The sequence below is a fragment of the Oncorhynchus gorbuscha genome, linkage group LG06 (assembly GCF_021184085.1).
Source record: "Oncorhynchus gorbuscha isolate QuinsamMale2020 ecotype Even-year linkage group LG06, OgorEven_v1.0, whole genome shotgun sequence".
NCBI lineage: Eukaryota > Metazoa > Chordata > Actinopteri > Salmoniformes > Salmonidae > Oncorhynchus > Oncorhynchus gorbuscha.
The window spans coordinates 87,514,638-87,533,097 of NC_060178.1; the positions used below are offsets into that span (position 1 = coordinate 87,514,638).

General features: G+C 44.7%; 1 protein-coding gene across 2 annotated transcripts in view; it reads left to right on the forward strand.

Annotated features, from left to right (window-relative positions):
• LOC124038487 (vinculin) overlaps positions 1–14,794 on the forward strand; it is a 77,561-nt gene extending 62,767 nt beyond the window's left edge. For both annotated transcript variants that reach the window (XM_046354431.1, XM_046354432.1), the window contains exons 9-22: positions 1,468–1,621; positions 1,781–1,956; positions 4,704–4,894; positions 5,265–5,464; positions 6,252–6,380; positions 7,228–7,377; positions 10,454–10,562; positions 10,665–10,843; positions 11,106–11,229; positions 11,524–11,651; positions 11,899–12,084; positions 12,506–12,709; positions 13,133–13,237; positions 13,833–14,794. In XM_046354431.1, the coding sequence (XP_046210387.1) occupies positions 1,468–1,621; positions 1,781–1,956; positions 4,704–4,894; positions 5,265–5,464; positions 6,252–6,380; positions 7,228–7,377; positions 10,454–10,562; positions 10,665–10,843; positions 11,106–11,229; positions 11,524–11,651; positions 11,899–12,084; positions 12,506–12,709; positions 13,133–13,237; positions 13,833–13,979 (2,182 nt within the window). In that variant the 3' untranslated portion in view covers positions 13,980–14,794. The remainder of the gene's footprint in view (positions 1–1,467; positions 1,622–1,780; positions 1,957–4,703; positions 4,895–5,264; positions 5,465–6,251; positions 6,381–7,227; positions 7,378–10,453; positions 10,563–10,664; positions 10,844–11,105; positions 11,230–11,523; positions 11,652–11,898; positions 12,085–12,505; positions 12,710–13,132; positions 13,238–13,832) is intronic.
• Positions 14,795–18,460: the final 3,666 nt, after the last annotated feature.

Consider the following 18,460-nt stretch of genomic DNA (forward strand, 5'->3'; position numbering starts at 1 on the left):
GTCCTGTAGGGTTCATCAGAGTCTTTCATTGAAGTCACAAATTGAAGTCTTTCGTGGTTGTAGGTTAGAATGGATACTTCAGAGGAGTACCATTCAGAAATGTTCTCATTGGCCTCACAGGTGGCGCAGTGGTCTAAGGCACTGCATCGCAGTGCTAGCTGTGCCACCAGAGACTCTGGGTTCGAGCCCAGGCTTTGTCGCAGCCAACTGGGAGGTCCATGGGGCGACGCACAATTGGCCTAGCGTCGTCCGGGTTAGGGAGGTTTTGGCCGGATCTTTGTCTCATCGCACACTAGTGACTCCTGTGGTGGGCTGGGCGCAGTGCACACTGACCAGGTCGCTAGGGGCACGGTGTTTCCTCCGACACATTGGTGCGGCTGGCTTCTGGGTTGGATGCACGCTGTGTTAAGAAGAAGTGCGGCTTGGTTGGGTTGTGTTTCGGAGGACACATGACTCTCGACCTTCGTCTCTCCCGAGCCCGTACGGGAGTTGTAGCGATGAGACAAGATAGTAACTACTATGAAATTGGGGTGAAAAAAGGGGGGGAAATTACAAATAAAATAGAAATGTTCTCATAGACTAGATGCTTTGTTCTCGTTCTAGGTTTACGTAATTTCTTGCTTGCAGACAAGTAATTAAATGTCTAAGATTTGCTCTTATTCTGTAGGAATCGATAGTCTCAGAGTTGAACCATTTCCAGCCGTCTAGCCAATGCTCCACGTCTTGTCCTTTGGTAGAGTTGTAGTTTAAACCACTTCACACACCAGCGTCACCCGGCATGTTTTGGTCTCAGAAATTCAACCATTTGCAACCTTAGCTTACACCCGGGTTTGCGTGGTCTGGTGTGAATTTCATCAGGAGTGGGTTTTATATACGTTTCAATCGAAAATGACAGTCCATGACTTCTAATGTGATGTCTGGGCTCACGGGGGTGTGGCCACTGACTAATTGATCTTTATATGAAAATCCATACTCTCATTTAGAAGGTTAATATCACATCACAAATTTTCATATTTAATCACATACTTTTCACAATATTTTGATGTAAACCTGACAGCTGGGAAATGTACACTTTAAGAGATACCTTTTATTTATGTTTCCTGTCTTTCATGAGATCACCAAATGAAACACACTCCTCATAACGGTCCCTTAAGTGTCCACGGACCATTCCCACATTCTCAAAAGTAGAGTTGGTTTAATTCTCACATTTTGGAGATTTAGGAGTTTGGCCAAGTGAAGGCCTTTGTTCTCTCTTTGTGCTCTCTCCCTCTTTTTCTGAATGACCAGGGGGAGAGAGTCTCTTCTAGGAATGTATGACCTGAGATAACAAAACCTGGGTTTAGGTGAGAGAGTGAGGGGGGGGGGTGATCTACCCCCAGAAAGTGCCACGTCATGACACCTGTGAACTTTGTGAACGTTTCTGGAATTTTACAACCAACTGATGTTCTGTGTTGTCATTCTCTCCAGGGGTCAGGGGGCATCTCCTGCAGCCATGCAGAAGGCCCAACAGGTCTCCCAGGGCCTGGACATTCTCACGGGAAAGGTGGAGAACGCAGCCCGGAAATTGGAGGCCATGACCAACTCCAAACAGGTCATCGCCAAGAAGATCGACGCTGCTCAGGTAGGATATCTGATTGATTCGATAATTGATTGATGATAGGATAAAAGTAAAACACAAAACCCAGAGGGTAGCAAACAAAAGCATTAAACAACAGTAATTTGTGTTCCATGTTGTTGGGCAGATTGTCTTATGTTGACCACTAACACTGTGCCCCTGCAGAACTGGCTCGCAGACCCCAACGGTGGTCCTGAGGGAGAGGAGAACATCCGAGCCATCCTGACTGAGGCCAAGAAGATCGCTGACATGTGTGAAGACCCCAAGGAGAGAGATGACATCCTGAGGTCCATTGGAGAGATGGCTGCTCTCACCGCCAAGCTCTCTGAGCTCCGGAGACAGTAAGTCGCACATTGGATATGCTATGGAAATAGTTGTTGGTTGCATTCCTTAAAAAATGAACAATGAAGAATAAAGAAGACTTGAAAGAAGAGTGTTCAAAACACTTCCAATGTAAAATATTGAGTTCCGCAGGGTTCGGTTCTTGGACCATTATTGTTCTCCCTTGGTGATGTAATTCTTTAGAGGTTGAATCACATTTTGTTTTAATGATAGATAGAAGTCCACAAATCATAATCAACGTCATTTCATTTTTATTTAGCTTTCCCTAAAATAACTCAAATTAAAATCAAAGTTTATTTGTCACGTGCGCTGAATACAACAGGTTTAAACCTTTTTTGAAATGCTTTTTGAAATGCTTACAGGCTCTAACCAATGGTGCCAAAAAAAGGTATGTGTGTGTGTGTGTCTGTAGGTAAGTAAAGAAATAAAACAACAGTAGAAAGACATTTCAAAAAGGAGTAGCAAGGCTTTATACTGACACCTGTTAGTCAGGCTTATTGAGGTAATATATACATGTAGGTATCGTTAAAGTGACATATATGACATATATGTGCATATATGATGAACAGAGAGTAGGAGAAGCTTAAAAAGAGGGGTTGGTGGGTGGTGGGACACAATGCAGATAGCCCAGTTTAGCCAATGTGCGGGAGCACTGGTTGGTCGGGCCAATTTAGGTAGTATGTACATGAATGTATAGTTAAAGTGACTAAGCATATAAGATTAACAGAGAGTAGCAGCAGCGTAACAGAGAGGTTAGGGGGGGGGCACGCAATGCAAATAGTCTGGGTAACCATTGGTTACCTGTTCAGGAGTCTTATGGCTTGGGGGTAAAAACTGTTTAGAAGCCTTTTTGTCCTAGACTTGGCACTCCAGTACCGCTTGCCATGCGGTAGTAGAGAGAACAGTCTATGACTGGGGTCTTCCTCTGACACTGCCTGGTGTAGAGGTCTTGGATGGCAGGCAGCTTTGCCCCGGTGATGTACTGGGCCGTACGCACTACCCTCTGAAGTGCCTTGCTGTCGGAGGCCGAGCAATTGCCATACCAGGCAGTGATGCAACCGGTCAGGATGCTCTCGATGTTGCAGCTGTAGAAACTTCTGAGGATCTCAGGACCCATGCCAAATCTTTTTAGTTTCCTGGGGGGGAATAGGCTTTGTTGGGCCCTCTTCATGACTCTCTTGGTGTGTTTGGACCAATATAGTTTGTTGTTGATGTGGACACCAAGGAATTTTAAGCTCTCGACCTGCTCCACTACAGCCCGTCGATGAGAATGTGAAATCAAACGGTCCACTTAGGAAGAAACACTGATTGACAATACATTTCACATGCTGTTGTGCAAATGGAATAGACAACAGGTGGAAATTATAGGCAATTAGCAAGACACCCCCAATAAAGGAGTGGTTCTGCAGGTGGTGACCACAGACCACTTCTCAGTTCCTATGCTTCCTGGCTGATGTTTTGAATGCTGGCGGTGCTTTCACTCTAGTGGTAGCATGAGACGGAGTCTACAACCCACACAAGTGGCTCAGGTAGTGCAGCTCATCCAGGATGGCACATCAATGCGAGCTGTGGCAAGAAGGTTTGCTGTGTCTGTCAGCGTAGTGTCCAGAGCATGGAGGCGTTACCAGGAGACAGGCCAGTACATCAGGAGACGTGTAGGAGGGCAACAACCCAGCAGCAGGACCGCTACCTCCGCCTTTGTGCATAAGGGTGGTATGAGGGCCCGACATCCACAGGTGGGGGTTGTGCTTACAGCCCAACACCGTGCAGGACGTTTGGCATTTGCCAGAGAACACCAAGATTGGCAAATTCGCCACTGGGCGCCAAATTCGCCACTGTGCTCTTCACAGATGAAAGCAGGTTCACACTGAGCACATGTGACAGACGTGACAGAGTCTGGAGACGCCGTGGAAAACGTTCTGCTGCCTGCAACATCCTCCAGCATGAGCGGTTTGGCGGTGGGTCAGTCATGGTGTGGGGTGGCATTTCTTTGGGGGGGCCACACAGCGCTCCATGTGCTCACCAGAGGTAGCCTGACTGCCATTAGGTACCGAGATGAGATCCTCAGACCCCTTGTGAGACTGGTGCGGTTGGCCCTGGGTTCCTCCTAATGCAAGACAATGCTAGACCTCATGTGGCTGGAGTGTGTCAGCAGTTCCTGCAAGAGGAAGGCATTGATTCTATGGACTGGCCCCAGACCTGAATCCAATTGAGCACATCTGGGACATCATGTCTCGCTCCATCCACCAATGCCACGTTGCACCACCGACTGTCCCGGAGTTGGCGGATGCTTTAGTCCAGGTCTGGGAGGAGATCCCTCAGGAGACCATCCGCCACCTCATCAATCAGGAGCATGCCCAGGCGTTGTAGGGAGGTCATACAGGCACGTGGAGGCCACACACACTACTGAGCCTCATTTTGACTTGTTTTAATAAGGACATTACATCAAAGTTGGATCAGACTGTAGTGTGGTTTTCCACTTTAATTTTGAGTGTGACTCCAAATCCAGACCTCCATGGGTTGATAGATTTGATTTCCATTGATAATTTTTGTGTGATTTTGTTGTCAGCACATTCAACTATGTAAAGAAAAAGAAAAAAGTATTTAATAAGAATATTTCATTCATTCAGATCTAGGATGTGTTATTTTAGTGTTCCCTTTATTTTTTTGAGCAGTGTATATCATGCTTTAGAGAGCCTATGAAAAAGTTCCTTTCCAGTATGTCATTATTCTCTCCCATTCACAGGGGTAGAGGAGATACTCCGGAGGCCAGGGCATTGGCCAAACAGATAGCCACGGCTCTGCAGAACCTGCAGTCGAAGACCACCAAGGCTGTAGCCAACAGCAGGCCTGCTAAGGCAGCAGTCCACCTGGAAGGGAAGATAGAACAGGCCCAGAGCTGGATGGAGAACCCTACCATTGATGACGGTGGAGTGGGTGAGTCTCAATAGCCTGGTCTCTCTCTCGCTCTCTTTATATCTCTGTTTTTCTCTCTTTCTCTCCATCCCTGCTTCTTGATTTCTTCTCTCTTTCATCCAATCTATCTCCCTCCCTCCCTTGCTGTGTTGTTTTTCTCTGTACACTACATTCCACTACTCTCACCCAACCTCATAATGCTCTCTTTGGTTTGTCGGCTCAGAAGCCTGGATACACTCTCACATGTCATGCATTGTTTACACTGGCTCTGGACTGTATGACACTGTCTACTAGAGAATGTTCAGAGTAAGCATAACCACAACAATATATGGAATAATATGCCACCTAGACTGCTGCTTCTGTGTCTGACTCCATCTATGTCTCTCCACAGGCCAGGCAGCTATCCGGGGTCTGGTGGCGGAGGGTCGTCGTCTGGCTAACGCCCTGCCGGGTCCCTATAGACAGGAGCTGCTGGGGAAGTGTGAGCAGGTAGAACAGTTGATGGCCCAGCTAGCCAACCTGGCCGCCAGGGGTGAGGGAGAGTCGCCACAAGCACGTGCCGTGGCTCAGCAGCTCCAGGAGACCCTGAAGGTGAGACGGCTGACATTCACTCTCACAAGTCATTAGCCACACAAGTCATCCAAACCAGCTGGAGTTCACTCTGACACAGGCATGGTGAAGGGATCCCCCTCCTGGCAGGATACACCAGCTGCAGTCAATGACAGATCCACTATTTTATTTATTAAACCTTTATTTAACTAGTCAAGTCCGTTAAGAACAAATTCTTATTTACAATGACTGCCAAACCCTAACCCAGACGATTCTGGGCCAATTGTTGCGCCACCCTATGGGACTTCCAATTACGGCCGGTTGTGATACAGCCTAGAATCGAACCAGGGTCTGTAGTGACTCCTCTAGCACTGAGATGCAGTGCCTTAGACCGCTGCGCTACTCAAGAGCCCTATGACTATGATAGTAAAAATAAATGTGGGCAACACTTTATTTGGATAGTCTATCTGTAGTTGCTAACCATAAACTAACCCTAGCTTTATCTCTTATCCTTAACCCTTACCCAAACCCTTATTGCAAACCTAGAGTTTGTTGATAGTATGACTATCGTTAGAGTGTCTACAGATAGAAAATCCTGACTATCAAAAGAAAGTGTGACCTAAATGTGTTTTAGCTTATTAAGAAGTAAGAATTCCCCTTTGAAATCAACTGTTGAATGATGTCACACACATGTAGTAGTATTTCCATAGATCAGAGCTGCAATGTAAAGCACTTGACAAAAGAGTTCTGAGAGCCTATTGTTAACATGTAATGCTTCTAAAGCTGGTCTAACACTTACTAACTCATGTGTGTGGACTTGTCTTCTCAGGACCTCAAAGAAAAGATGCAGGAAGCTATGACTCACGAAGTGTCGGACATCTTCAGCGACACGACCACTCCCATCAAACTACTCGCTGTGGCCTCCACCGCCCCGTCCGATGCCCCTAACAGGGACGAGGTGGGTGGTTTATCTTTCTCTCTCCCCCTTCCTCTCTTACTCCCTCTCCCTCTGGCTCTCTCTCTTGTCTCCCTACAGTAACTCTATCATGGCTCATTCATTCACTCAACCTATGAACAGAACAGTATAATGAGCTCTAAAGTGTGTACGGCGGCAGGGAGCCTAGTTTGGCCAGTAACTGAAAGGTCGCTGGTTCTAATCCCGAGCCGACTAGGTGAAAAGTCTGTGCCCTTGAGCCAGGCACTTAACCCTAATCGCTCCTGTAAGACACTCTGAATAAGAGCGTCTGCTAAATGACTAAAATGTGAAATGTAAGTGTACCGTGTAATGCATATAATATGGCTCTACAATATGGTGACTTATTTGGCAGATTCATATCATGATACACATATGGATGACTTATTGATTAGTTTCCAATCATTTATGTACTTGTCACTCAATAATACTTAGATGACATTTCCAGAGGGAAGTCTTACCATAAGTAATCATGCAATATTAATATTTAATCATATGTTTTATCGTTCTAATGTTTTGTCGCTGTGAGCATTTGCTAAGTGGCATATAGTATACTATATTTAAGCAATAAGTCCCGAGGGGGTGTGGTATGTGGCCAATATATATAAGTGCCTGGGTACAGCCCTTAGCCATGGTATATTGGCCATATACCACAAACCCCTGAGTTGCCTTATTGCTATTATAAACTGGTTACACACCTAATAAATGTTTTCATACCCGTAGTATACGGCCTCATTTGCAGCGGCTTTCAGCCAATTAGCAGTCAGTGCTCGAACCACCCAGTGTATATTGTGTTATGTTTCATGATTCTATGATTTGTCACTTATGTTAGGTGTTTGACGAGAGGGCGGCCAACTTTGAGAACCATGCCAACAAGCTGGGTGCCACGGCAGAAAAGGCTGCCGCTGTAGGAACAGCTAACAAGACCACTGTGGAGGGGATCCAAGCTGCCGTCAAGTCTACAAGGGACCTGACACCACAGGTAAGTGACAGTGTGTATGTGTGCGAGTGTGTCACTGGGGTAGCGTAAATCCCCGTAGCCCCCACAAGGCGAGAGGGCCCACATGCTCTGGGGGCCCATGCGCCTGTCACCTCACGGCTATGTCTAAATTGTATTAATTTTTGTAATAAATCATTTGGACAGTAACCCTCCTTTTTAATTTACAAATGTAGCAAGCAAAGTGTTTGTGTTGTTCAATCTACATGGGTAGTAGGTGAGTCAGACAGTCAATGTAGTTTTCATGCAGCTAATTAGCCTATTTCGGCCTCCACACCTAATTGGCTATAAAGTTTTTAAAAAGTCAAGTGAATCAGGTGGGACTCGGATGGAGAGTGAGTGGGTGAATCATGGTGGACTCGGATGGAGAGTGAGTGGGTGAATCAGGGGGGACTCGGATGGAGAGTGAGTGGGTGAATCAGGGGGGACTCGGATGGAGAGTGAGTGGGTGAATCAGGGGGACTCGGATGGAGAGTGAGTTGGTGAATCATGGGGACTCGGATGGAGAGTGAGTGGGTGAATCAGGGGGGACTCGGATGGAGAGTGAGTTGGTGAATCATGGAGACTTGGATGGAGAGTGAGTGGGTGAATCAGGGGGGACTCGGATGGAGAGTGAGTGGGTGAATCATGGGGACTCGGATGGAGAGTGAGTGGGTGAATCAGGGGGGACTCGGATGGAGAGTGAGTTGGTGAATCATGGAGACTCGGATGGAGAGTGAGTGGGTGAATCAGGGGGGACTCGGATGGAGAGTGAGTGCATTGTTCAAGATGGATAAACATAAGGGAAGACCAAGCGGTCCAAAAAACAGGTTTTATCTGAGCAAGCTCGTGCCAAATTACCGAAGATAACTACAACAGCCAAGCTACCACCTTGTGATAGTCTCTCCTCCTCCTCTCCAGAATAGTGTCAGTTCCTCTAGTGATTCCATCCTCCTCCTCCTCTCCAGAATTGTCAGTTCCTCTAGTGAGAGTCTCTCCTCCTTCTTCTCTCCAGAATAGTGTCAGTTCCTCTAGTGAGGCCATCCTCCTCCTTCTCCCCAGAATAGTATCCCTCTAGTGAGTCTCTCCTTCTCTCCAGAAGTGTCCCTCTAGTGAGACTCTCCTCCTCCTCACCAGAATAGTGTCGGTTCCTCTAGTGACTCCCTCCTCCTCCTCTCCAGAATAGTGTCAGTTCCTCTAGTGAGGCCATCCTCCTCCTTCTCCCCAGAATAGTATCCCTCTAGTGAGTCTCTCCTTCTCTCCAGAAGTGTCCCTCTAGTGAGACTCTCCTCCTCCTCACCAGAATAGTGTCGGTTCCTCTAGTGACTCCCTCCTCCTTCTCTCCAGAATAGTGTCCCTCTAGTGAGTCTCTCCTCCTCTCCAGAATAGTGTCAGTTCCTCTAGTGAGAGTCTCTCCTCCTCCTTCCCTCCAGAATAGTGTCAGTTCCTCTAGTGAGTCCCTCCTCCTCTCCAGAATAGGGTCAGTTCCTCTGAGGCCATCCTCCTCCTTCTCTCCAGAATAGTGTCCCTCTAGTGAGTCTCTCCTCCTCCACCTCTCCAGAATAGTGTCCCTCTAGTGAGTCTCTCCTCCTCCTCCTCTCCAGAATAGTGTCAGTTCCTCTAGTGAGTCCCTCCTCCTCCTCCTCTCCAGAATAGTGTCAGTTCCTCTAGTGAGTCTCTCCTCCTTCTCTCCAGAATAGTGTCAGTTCCTCTAGTGAGTCTCTCCTCCTCCTCCTCTCCAGAATAGTGTCAGTTCCTCTAGTGAGTCCCTCCTCCTCCTCCTCTCCAGAATAGTGTCCCTCTAGTGAGTCTCTCCTCCTCCTCCTCTCCAGAATAGTGTCCCTCTAGTGAGTCTCTCCTCCTCCTCCTCTCCAGAATAGTGTCAGTTCCTCTAGTGAGTCCCTCCTCCTCCTCCTCTCCAGAATAGTGTCAGTTCCTCTAGTGAGTCTCTCCTCCTCCTCTCCAGAATAGTGTCAGTTCCTCTAGTGAGTCCCTCCTCCTCCTCCTCTCCAGAATAGTGTCCCTCTAGTGAGTCTCTCCTCCTCCTCCTCTCCAGAATAGTGTCCCTCTAGTGAGTCTCTCCTCCTCCTCCTCTCCAGAATAGTGTCAGTTCCTCTAGTGAGTCCCTCCTCCTCCTCCTCTCCAGAATAGTGTCAGTTCCTCTAGTGAGTCTCTCCTCCTCCTCTCCAGAATAGTGTCAGTTCCTCTAGTGAGTCCCTCCTCCTCCTCCTCTCCAGAATAGTGTCAGTTCCTCTAGTGAGAGTCTCTCCTCCTCCTCTCCAGAATAGTGTCAGTTTCTCTAGTGAGAGTCCCTCCTCCTCCTCTCCAGAATAGTGTCAGTTCCTCTAGTGAGTCTCTCCTCCTCCTCCACCTCTCCAGAATAGTGTCCCTCTAGTGAGTCTCTCCTCCTCCTCTCCAGAATAGTGTCAGTTTCTCTAGTGAGAGTCCCTCCTCCTCCTACTCTCCAGAATAGTGTCAGTTCCTCTAGTGAGACTGTCGGCCATCCTTCTCCTCCTCTTCCAGAAAGGCCTACTGGACAATTGTATATTCAAAATATATTTTGGTTTCTGATTAGTATGCTGTTGCATCGTACATTCATTTTACAACCTGCAATATTTGAATTTCCCACTTTAATTACATTATTGCCTCGAGCCAGCATTCATAATAGCAGTGTTGTGACACTGTAGTCCTATAGCTTCATGAAACATAAACGTTAGGCTTAACGTGAGAAAATGATGAACAAATACAAATGAACATGTATCCATTAAAGCAAAGCTATAACCAAGCATTAGCACCACATCAGCCTATCGATAGGCAGCAGCGTAAACGTTGCAATTTCAGAACCACAGACGGCGATTGGTAGTTGTTTTTTTAGGAAGGGGAGGGGCCCAAACTCTGACTATGCAGGGGTCCAGAGAAACTGTGCTACACCAGTGGAGTAGGTGTGTTTGTGTTTTGTGCAACATGATCAACATTTGTGTGGTGCTTATGCCGTAGTGACATAGGGACGATTAATTTGGCCTTGGTCAGTTGAGCCCTATTTCCTATATATTTTTTTCCTGGTGGGAACGTTCTTTTCTAGGTGGTCTCTGCAGCCCGTATCCTGCTGAGAAACCCAGGCAACCAGGCTGCATACGAGCACTTTGAGACCATGAAGAACCAGTGGATTGACAACGTGGAGAAAATGACAGGTAATGCCAGACCATCTTGTGTCATTTGTCGTTGATTACAAAAAGTGGGCGTTGTGGTCACTTCGTTATAAGCACTAAGAATGATGTCTTCTCCGTCTCTAGGTTTGGTGGACGAAGCCATAGACACCAAGTCTCTGTTGAATGCCTCTGAGGAGGCCATTAAGAAAGACCTGGATAAGTGTCGTGTGGCCATGGCTAACCACCAGCCCCAGATGTTAGTGGCAGGGGCAACTAGCATCGCCCGGCGGGCCAACCGGATCCTCCTGGTGGCGAAACGGGAGGTATAGATCATTTTTATTTACAGCACAATCACATTTTATTTTAAAGCCCTTTTTACATCAGCAGTTGGCACAAAGTGATTTACAGATACCCAGCCTAAAACCCCAAAGAGCAAGCAATGCAGATGCGCAAGCATACAAACACGTGCCACAATGGTGCACTTTAGCAGATTAGAATACAGACAAGTGAATTGCAGTTCAGATTAAAATACATACTATGAAAAGGATTCAAAATAGAAATGCATGAATACACTTTCTTTCCTAGGTGGAGAACTCTGAGGATCCTAAGTTCAGGGAGATAGTGAAGGCTGCATCTGATGAGCTCAGCCGGACCATCTCTCCCATGGTGATGGACGCCAAGGCTGTGGCTGGGAACATCACAGATCCAAGTATGTTCCAAGGCAGTTACCAGACATTTAGGATGTGTTTGATCATTATACTGTATAACCTGCTGTTATAGCTACCCGTGTACAGCTTTCCAACATGACCTAATACTAAATATAAAGATTAATTCGGCCAATCTCTGAATCTGTGATTGTCAAAAGTTAAGGTTCAGTCGATGGTGTTATGGTTTTGGGGTCTGTCAATGTGTTACTGCTGCCACACAGCAGCTTTTGTGGCCTTTGTCTAATGTCCTGTTTCTAAGGCCTATATGTATCTCCTTCTTCTTCCGTGGTGTCCAGGTCTGCAGAAGGGCTTCCTGGACTCAGGCTATCGAATCCTGGGTGCCGTTGCCATTGTGAGAGATGCCTTCCAGCCGCAGGAACCAGACTTCCCACCACCACCACCTCCTGATCTGCATCAGCTGCACGTAAGTCGATCAATCAAATTAATTTATAAAGCTCTTTTCACATCAGTATCTGTCATAAAATACTTTATAGTCCTGCACTGTCAACACCAGGGTTTTGTTCAGTGGCGTAGAAATGGGATTTCAGAACGTTCATATAAAAAAATATATATATTTGTTAGAACGGATATGATTATCTGCCATGTAGAGTAGAGGGATTCATTTCTATCTGCAACATTCTGAACGTTTCACCTATCTGAATACACGCCAGGTCAGCGACGAGCCCGCCCCACCCAAACCCCCTCTCCCCGAGGGTGAGGTTCCTCCCCCCAGACCCCCTCCCCCAGAGGAGAAGGACGAGGACTTCCCAGAGCAGGTATTGGGAGAGATGGTGAGCGAGCCCATGATGATGGCCGCCAGGCAGCTCCACGAGGAGGCCCGCAAGTGGTCTAGCAAGGTGAGCTAACAGCACATACAGTTAGTTACATGTTGATGTTCAAAGTTAAGTTTATTGCGACCAGAAAACCATAGCGGAGCAGATTCAGCAATAATTCGGTGCCATTTAGGAAGTGTGACATGTACATATACATGTATACTGCACAATTACACTGGACACGGAATCCACCCCAGATGTGTTGTCATATTGGGGCGGCAGGGTAGCCTAGTTGTTAGAACATTGGACTAGTAATTGAAAGGTTGCAAGTTCGAATCCCCAAGCTGACAAGGTACAAATCTGCCATTCTGCCCCTGAATACGGCAGTTAACCCACTGTTCCTAGGCCGTCAATGAAAATAAGAATTTGTTCTTAACTGACCTGCCTAGTTAGATAAAGATAAAATATGTCCAATTTAATGCCTTGGTTTTTGTCATATTTTCAGGGTAACGATATCATCGGTGCAGCTAAGAGAATGGCCCTGCTCATGGCTGAGATGTCCCGTCTGGTGCGCGGTGGCAGTGGGAACAAGCGTGCCCTCATCCAGTGTGCCAAAGACATCGCCAAGGCCTCAGATGAGGTCACAAGGCTGGCCAAGGAGGTGGCCAAGCAGTGCACAGACAAACGCATCCGGACTAACCTGCTCCAGGTCAGCTGACCGACTGGTTCCTGGTCCAGTCTTCAAAATGCTAAATCTCATGGCTACGATGCAATAAATTGAATAAATACCTAAGTTTTGATAGCTATGGTGCCTTTATCAGGGTTTCATCTGGTCCAATATTCTACTAATGGATGAATTGAGCAAACAAGCAAGGACGGAAGAAGCAAGACTTTCAGACTGCTCACTTTAGGTTTTTCTTGAGCAGCAGCTGCTCTGGAAAGACCGTAGAAAGGACAACATTATATTCATGTTGGAGTTGTAGGACTAAAGATAATTGAATTTCCACCCTGTCCTCGTGATTTGATTTAGGGTAGATCATTTGAAATAAATTACACTGTTTTCTGTTTTTATCTTCATGTCTCTGTCTGGTTTCTCGGAACTTGAACTTAAATAAACTTCTCTGTGTTCCAGGTATGTGAGCGGATCCCCACCATTAGCACACAGCTCAAGATCCTCTCCACAGTCAAGGCCACCATGTTGGGTCGTACCAACATCAGTGAAGAGGAGTCCGAGCAGGTCAGTACACTGGAGATTATTGGATAACACACATCAACCACAGTTAACTTTTTTGCATTTGGAATGACATTGTAATGGAGTTTAGTGGTTTCTGTTATTATACAAGTGGAATAGTGTTCCTTATTCCACTTGTATAATAACATAAACTACTAAACTCCATTACAATGTCATTCCAAATGCAAAAATTACAGAAAAACACTTGAACATTTCAACTTGAAATTTACTACGAAATGCACTAAAGTATAATGTAACAGTAATGTTACAATGTACAGTGTTTCCCCTAGGATTTCTTTCAGCAGTGGTGGCAAAGGTGGTGGCGCAATGACATGCTAGCTGTTCCCATAGACTTCTAGTCATTGAGCCTACAGCTATCCATTTAAAAGTGTATATCAGCAGAGATATATGTATTTTTCTTTTAATTACATTTTTTGCAGTGCTGGCAACAATTTATAATCTGTGGGCCGTTGCTGCTAATATATAGGGGAAACATTGATATAAATAGCATGTTGTTACTAGTGTAATTACAGTGTTACTACACAAGAGCAACTTCATGTAAAATGTGACCAACATGTTTCTTTCCTTCCCCCTCACCCAGGCCACAGAGATGTTGGTTCACAATGCCCAGAACCTGATGCAGTCTGTGAAGGAGACTGTAAGAGAGGCTGAGGCTGCCTCCATCAAGATCCGGACAGATGCAGGCTTCACTCTCCACTGGATCCGTAAGACACCCTGGTACCAATAAGAAGATACGGGCCAACTGTCCGTTCAACTACGTCCCAAATGGCACTCTATTCCCTATGTAGGGCATTACTTTTGACTTGGGCTCATGTCTGGTTAAAAGTAGTGTACTAAATAGGGAATACAGTAGGTTGCCATTTGGGACACGTATTATTCTGTTCCTCTGCTCAAGGCTCAGCTTGTTAAGAAGAAAAAAACACCATACATACTAATTCCAAGCTACAATGAATGAAAACTCTGCCTGGTTGGGGTAAAAAGAGTGAGTTAATACTGAATACACTATTTATCAGTCAATGTCAATCCCATACCTGCCTGTAAACAGTGTTTTTAGACTTCCTAGGCGTGTGTGTGTTAGAGGTTTGCTTTTCTTATCCAGTAAGATTAACGGAGTACTATTATCAGTCTCATTTAAACATACAGTAGCCCCAAATCGAAGTAAAAATGTTAACATTATTAAGATTTGTCTTGGAAGATGTTTGTATATCTTTATACTGGTTCTTTATTTCACTATCTGCATTGTGCAGTCGTTCACTGTTGCTAGGACAAAGCACATCCAACTCACTGGGAGTTGGTTCGAGCATGTCGTTATGCTGAGCTCTACACGCAAATATATATGATTCAGTGGTTATTATGTCTGTTTACACTATGTTCTAGAAACGGAAAAATAAACACTATTCCCTTTTCCATATTTGTATTACAGTTGAAGTCGGAAGTTTACATACACTTAGGTTGGAGACATTAAAACTTGTTTTTTAACCACTCTACAAATTTCTTGTTAACGAACTATAGTTTTGGCAAGTCTGTTAGGACATCGACTTTGTGCATGATACAAGTCATTTTTCCAACAATTGTTTACAGACAGATTATTTCACTTATAAATCACTGTATCACAATTCCAGTGGGTCAGAAGTTTGCATACAGTGAGTTGACTGCGCCTTTTAAACAGCTTGGAAAATTCCAGAAAATTATGTCATGGCTTTAGAAGCTTCCGATAGGCTAATTGCCATCCATTTGAGTCAATTGGAGGTGTACCTGTGGTTGTATTTCAAGGCCTACCCATTTTCATTCATTAAAGTCATGAGTAACCAACACGCTGCATTTCGGTCCGACTCTCTTCTTTCAACAGACAAACGCCGTTACAAGGAGCAATTTCCAAATGCCTGAAGGTACCACGTTCATCTCTACAAACAATAGTATGCAAGTATAAACACCATGGGACCATGCAGCCGTCATACCGCTCAGGAAGGAGACTCGTTCTGTCTCCTAGAGATGAACATACTTTGGTGCGAAAAGTGCAAATCAATCCCAGAACAGCAGCAAAGGACCTTGTGAAGATGCTGGAGAAACCGGTACAAAATTATCTATATCCACAGTAAAACGAGTCCTATATCGATATAAACTGAAAGGCCGCTCAACAAGGAAGAAGCCACTGCTCCAAAACCGCCATAAAAAAGCCAGATTACGGTTTGCACATTGGGACAAAGGGACAAAGATTGTACTTTTTGGAGCGTTGTTCTCTGGGCTGATGAAACAAAAATAGAACTGTTTGGCCATAATGACCATTGTTATGTTTGGAGGAAAAAGGGGGAGGCTTGCAAGCCGAAGAACATCATCGCAATCGTGAAGCACGGGGGTGGCAGCATCATGTTGTGGAGGTGCTTTGCTGCAGGAGGGACTGGTGCACTTCACAAAATAGATGGCATCATGAAGTAGGACAATTACATGGATATATTGAAGCAAATTCTCAAGACATAAATCAGGAAGCGAAAGCTTGGTTGCAAATGGGAATTCCAAATGGACAATGACCCCAAGCATACTTCCAATGTTGTGGCAAAATGGCTTAAGGACAACAAAGCCAAGATATTGGAGTGGCCATCACAAAGCCCTGACCTCAATCCAATAGAGGATGTGTGGGCAGAACTGAAAAATCGTGTGCGAGCAAGGAGGCCTACAAATCTGACTCAGATACACCAGCTCTGTTAGGGGAAATGGGCCAAAATTCACCCAACTTCTTGTGGGAAGCTTGTGGAAGGCTACCCAAGTTTAACAATTGAAAGGCAATGCTACCAAATAGTAATTGGGTGTATGTAAACTTCTGACCCACGGGGAATGTGATGAAAGAAATAAAAGCTGAAATAAATCATTCTCTCTACCATTATTCTGACATTTCACATTCTTAAAATAAAGTGGTGTTCCTAACTGACCTAAGACAGTGAATTTTTACTAGGATAAAATGTCAGGAATTGTGAGACGGAGTTTAAATGTATTTGTCTACGGTGTATGTAAACTTCTAACTTCAACTGTAGATAGTGAGTTGGTTTTTGTAGCAATGTTTTTTTTAAATGTATTGTCAAGACTATCAGAGTTTATTCTAGCCTGGTCCCAAATCTGTTGGTGCTCTTTGCACCGGAGTTGGCGTGATAGCACTAAAAAGACTAGCACTCAGGCTAAGTTTGTTCCACCATTAACTTTTTAAATATATTTTTTTATGTTTTGAGGTTTATTATATCTGCGCTGTTGGAAAACACAAGGGCTCGATCTTCAAACACATTGCATTGAGAATGTCTTATTAACTTATAATGTTTACAACCATTTAGCGTACAAATGAGTTGACGATTGAAAATAAATATCCATTAAGATGACATGTATTCAACTATGTCAGTTTCTGGACTTAGCTTGATTTTTCACCATGTTGCATTGAGATTACATGTAGACCTTAGGTCTCCCTCTGGTCTGGCCCTCTATACTTTGTACTTCTCAGAGAAACTATAGCAAACCAGTCTCTGTGTTTTAGCCTGACTAGAGGCCAACTGTACTGTAATGTTTAAACTGTGTCTTGACATAACGTGGTGTGCGCTGCACAGCCAATTTTGTGAAACATTAATGAATGATCAGTCAAATACTTTGAAGATTAGGTCTGGGTATGGGGGATAAAGACGGTGTGGACAGTTTGTGGGCTAGCTTCTGATTACTCTATTAAGCCGAGTACTTGACTAAGGTGACACTATGTCCAGGTAGTCTCTCTTCCGTGAGACTACCAGTGTGTTAAAGTTCAATGCATCACATGAAACTGGTGTTGAAATATCAGCCTTCTCTTCCTCTTATATCTTCAAACTACACTAAACTAACCCTTACAGTTGCTAACACAGCGGGTACAAACGGTTGGACATTTTTAAAATGTTTTTTTTTGTGTGTCTGAATAAGACCAGCGCAGTTTGAATGTGTAGATGAAGTTACTGAGACCCTACAAAACCATCTGAAGTGCCTTGTAATAAAAAATACTAATTGCAATAAAAAACAATTAATTTACAGGAAATTATGTTTTGTATCTACTTTGTAGTAAGCACTACTCAAGACATTATACTTCTGTTCGGACACATTTTTGTGATATTTATAAGATGCGTACAAAGTGAGATATGATATTAGAGTCAAGTACTGCTTTTTGGTATTGTTAACATTATTTTGTAATAAAACATTTAAGACTCCCAACAGCAATTCCTCTCTTATTTATAACATGATAGTGCCGAGGGGTTAATAACACAGTAATCCTTGTTATAACTGTAGTGATACATTTACATTTGTAGGCTCGGCCCTAATTGATGTCTTCTCTGCCACCTGGAGCTGTATGGCAAATGGTCCAGGAACACAAGGAGAGGACAATACCCAAGGACTATTCAGCCCTTCCCCATCTGATGGGACTAAAGGTCTACAAGTTAAGAATACTCTGTTATGGTATTCTTAACTTGTAGAACTTTTAACCGACAACCTCCGCTTATTGACTGAGGGAAGAACTCACATTCCATCTCTCCATATCTCTCCCTATCCCAGTCTGCTATCCCCTCATCCTTCAAGATATCCACCATTGGTCCTGTACCAAAGAAAGCAAAGGTAACTGAACTAGATGGCAATTGCCCCGTAGCACTCGCTTCTGTCATCATGAAGTGCTTTGATAGACTTGTCAAGGATCATATCACCTCTACCTTACCTGACACCCTAGACCCACTTCAATGTGCTTATCGCCCCAATAGATCCACAGAAGATGTCATCGCACTGCACAAAGCCCTATCCCATATGGACAAGAGGAATACCTACAGTGCCTTGCGAAAGTATTCGGCCCCCTTGAACTTTGCGACCTTTTGCCACATTTCAGGCTTCAAACATAAAGATATAAAACTGTATTTTTTTGTGAAGAATCAACAACAAGTGGGACACTATCATGAAGTGGAATGACATTTATTGGATATTTCAAAAAAATTTAACAAATCAAAAACTGAAAAATTGGGCATGCAAAATTATTCAGCCCCTTTACTTTCAGTGCAGCAAACTCCTTTTTGCTCTTGTGCTGTGGGGAGACCAATCTAAGTCTCTCCGAGTGCTCATTGACTCTGGGGCTGATGAAAATCTTATGTATGCCACTATGGCTTTGGAGCTTGGTATTCTCACTCAGCATCTCTCTGTGCCCATGAATGCTAGGGCACTGGATGG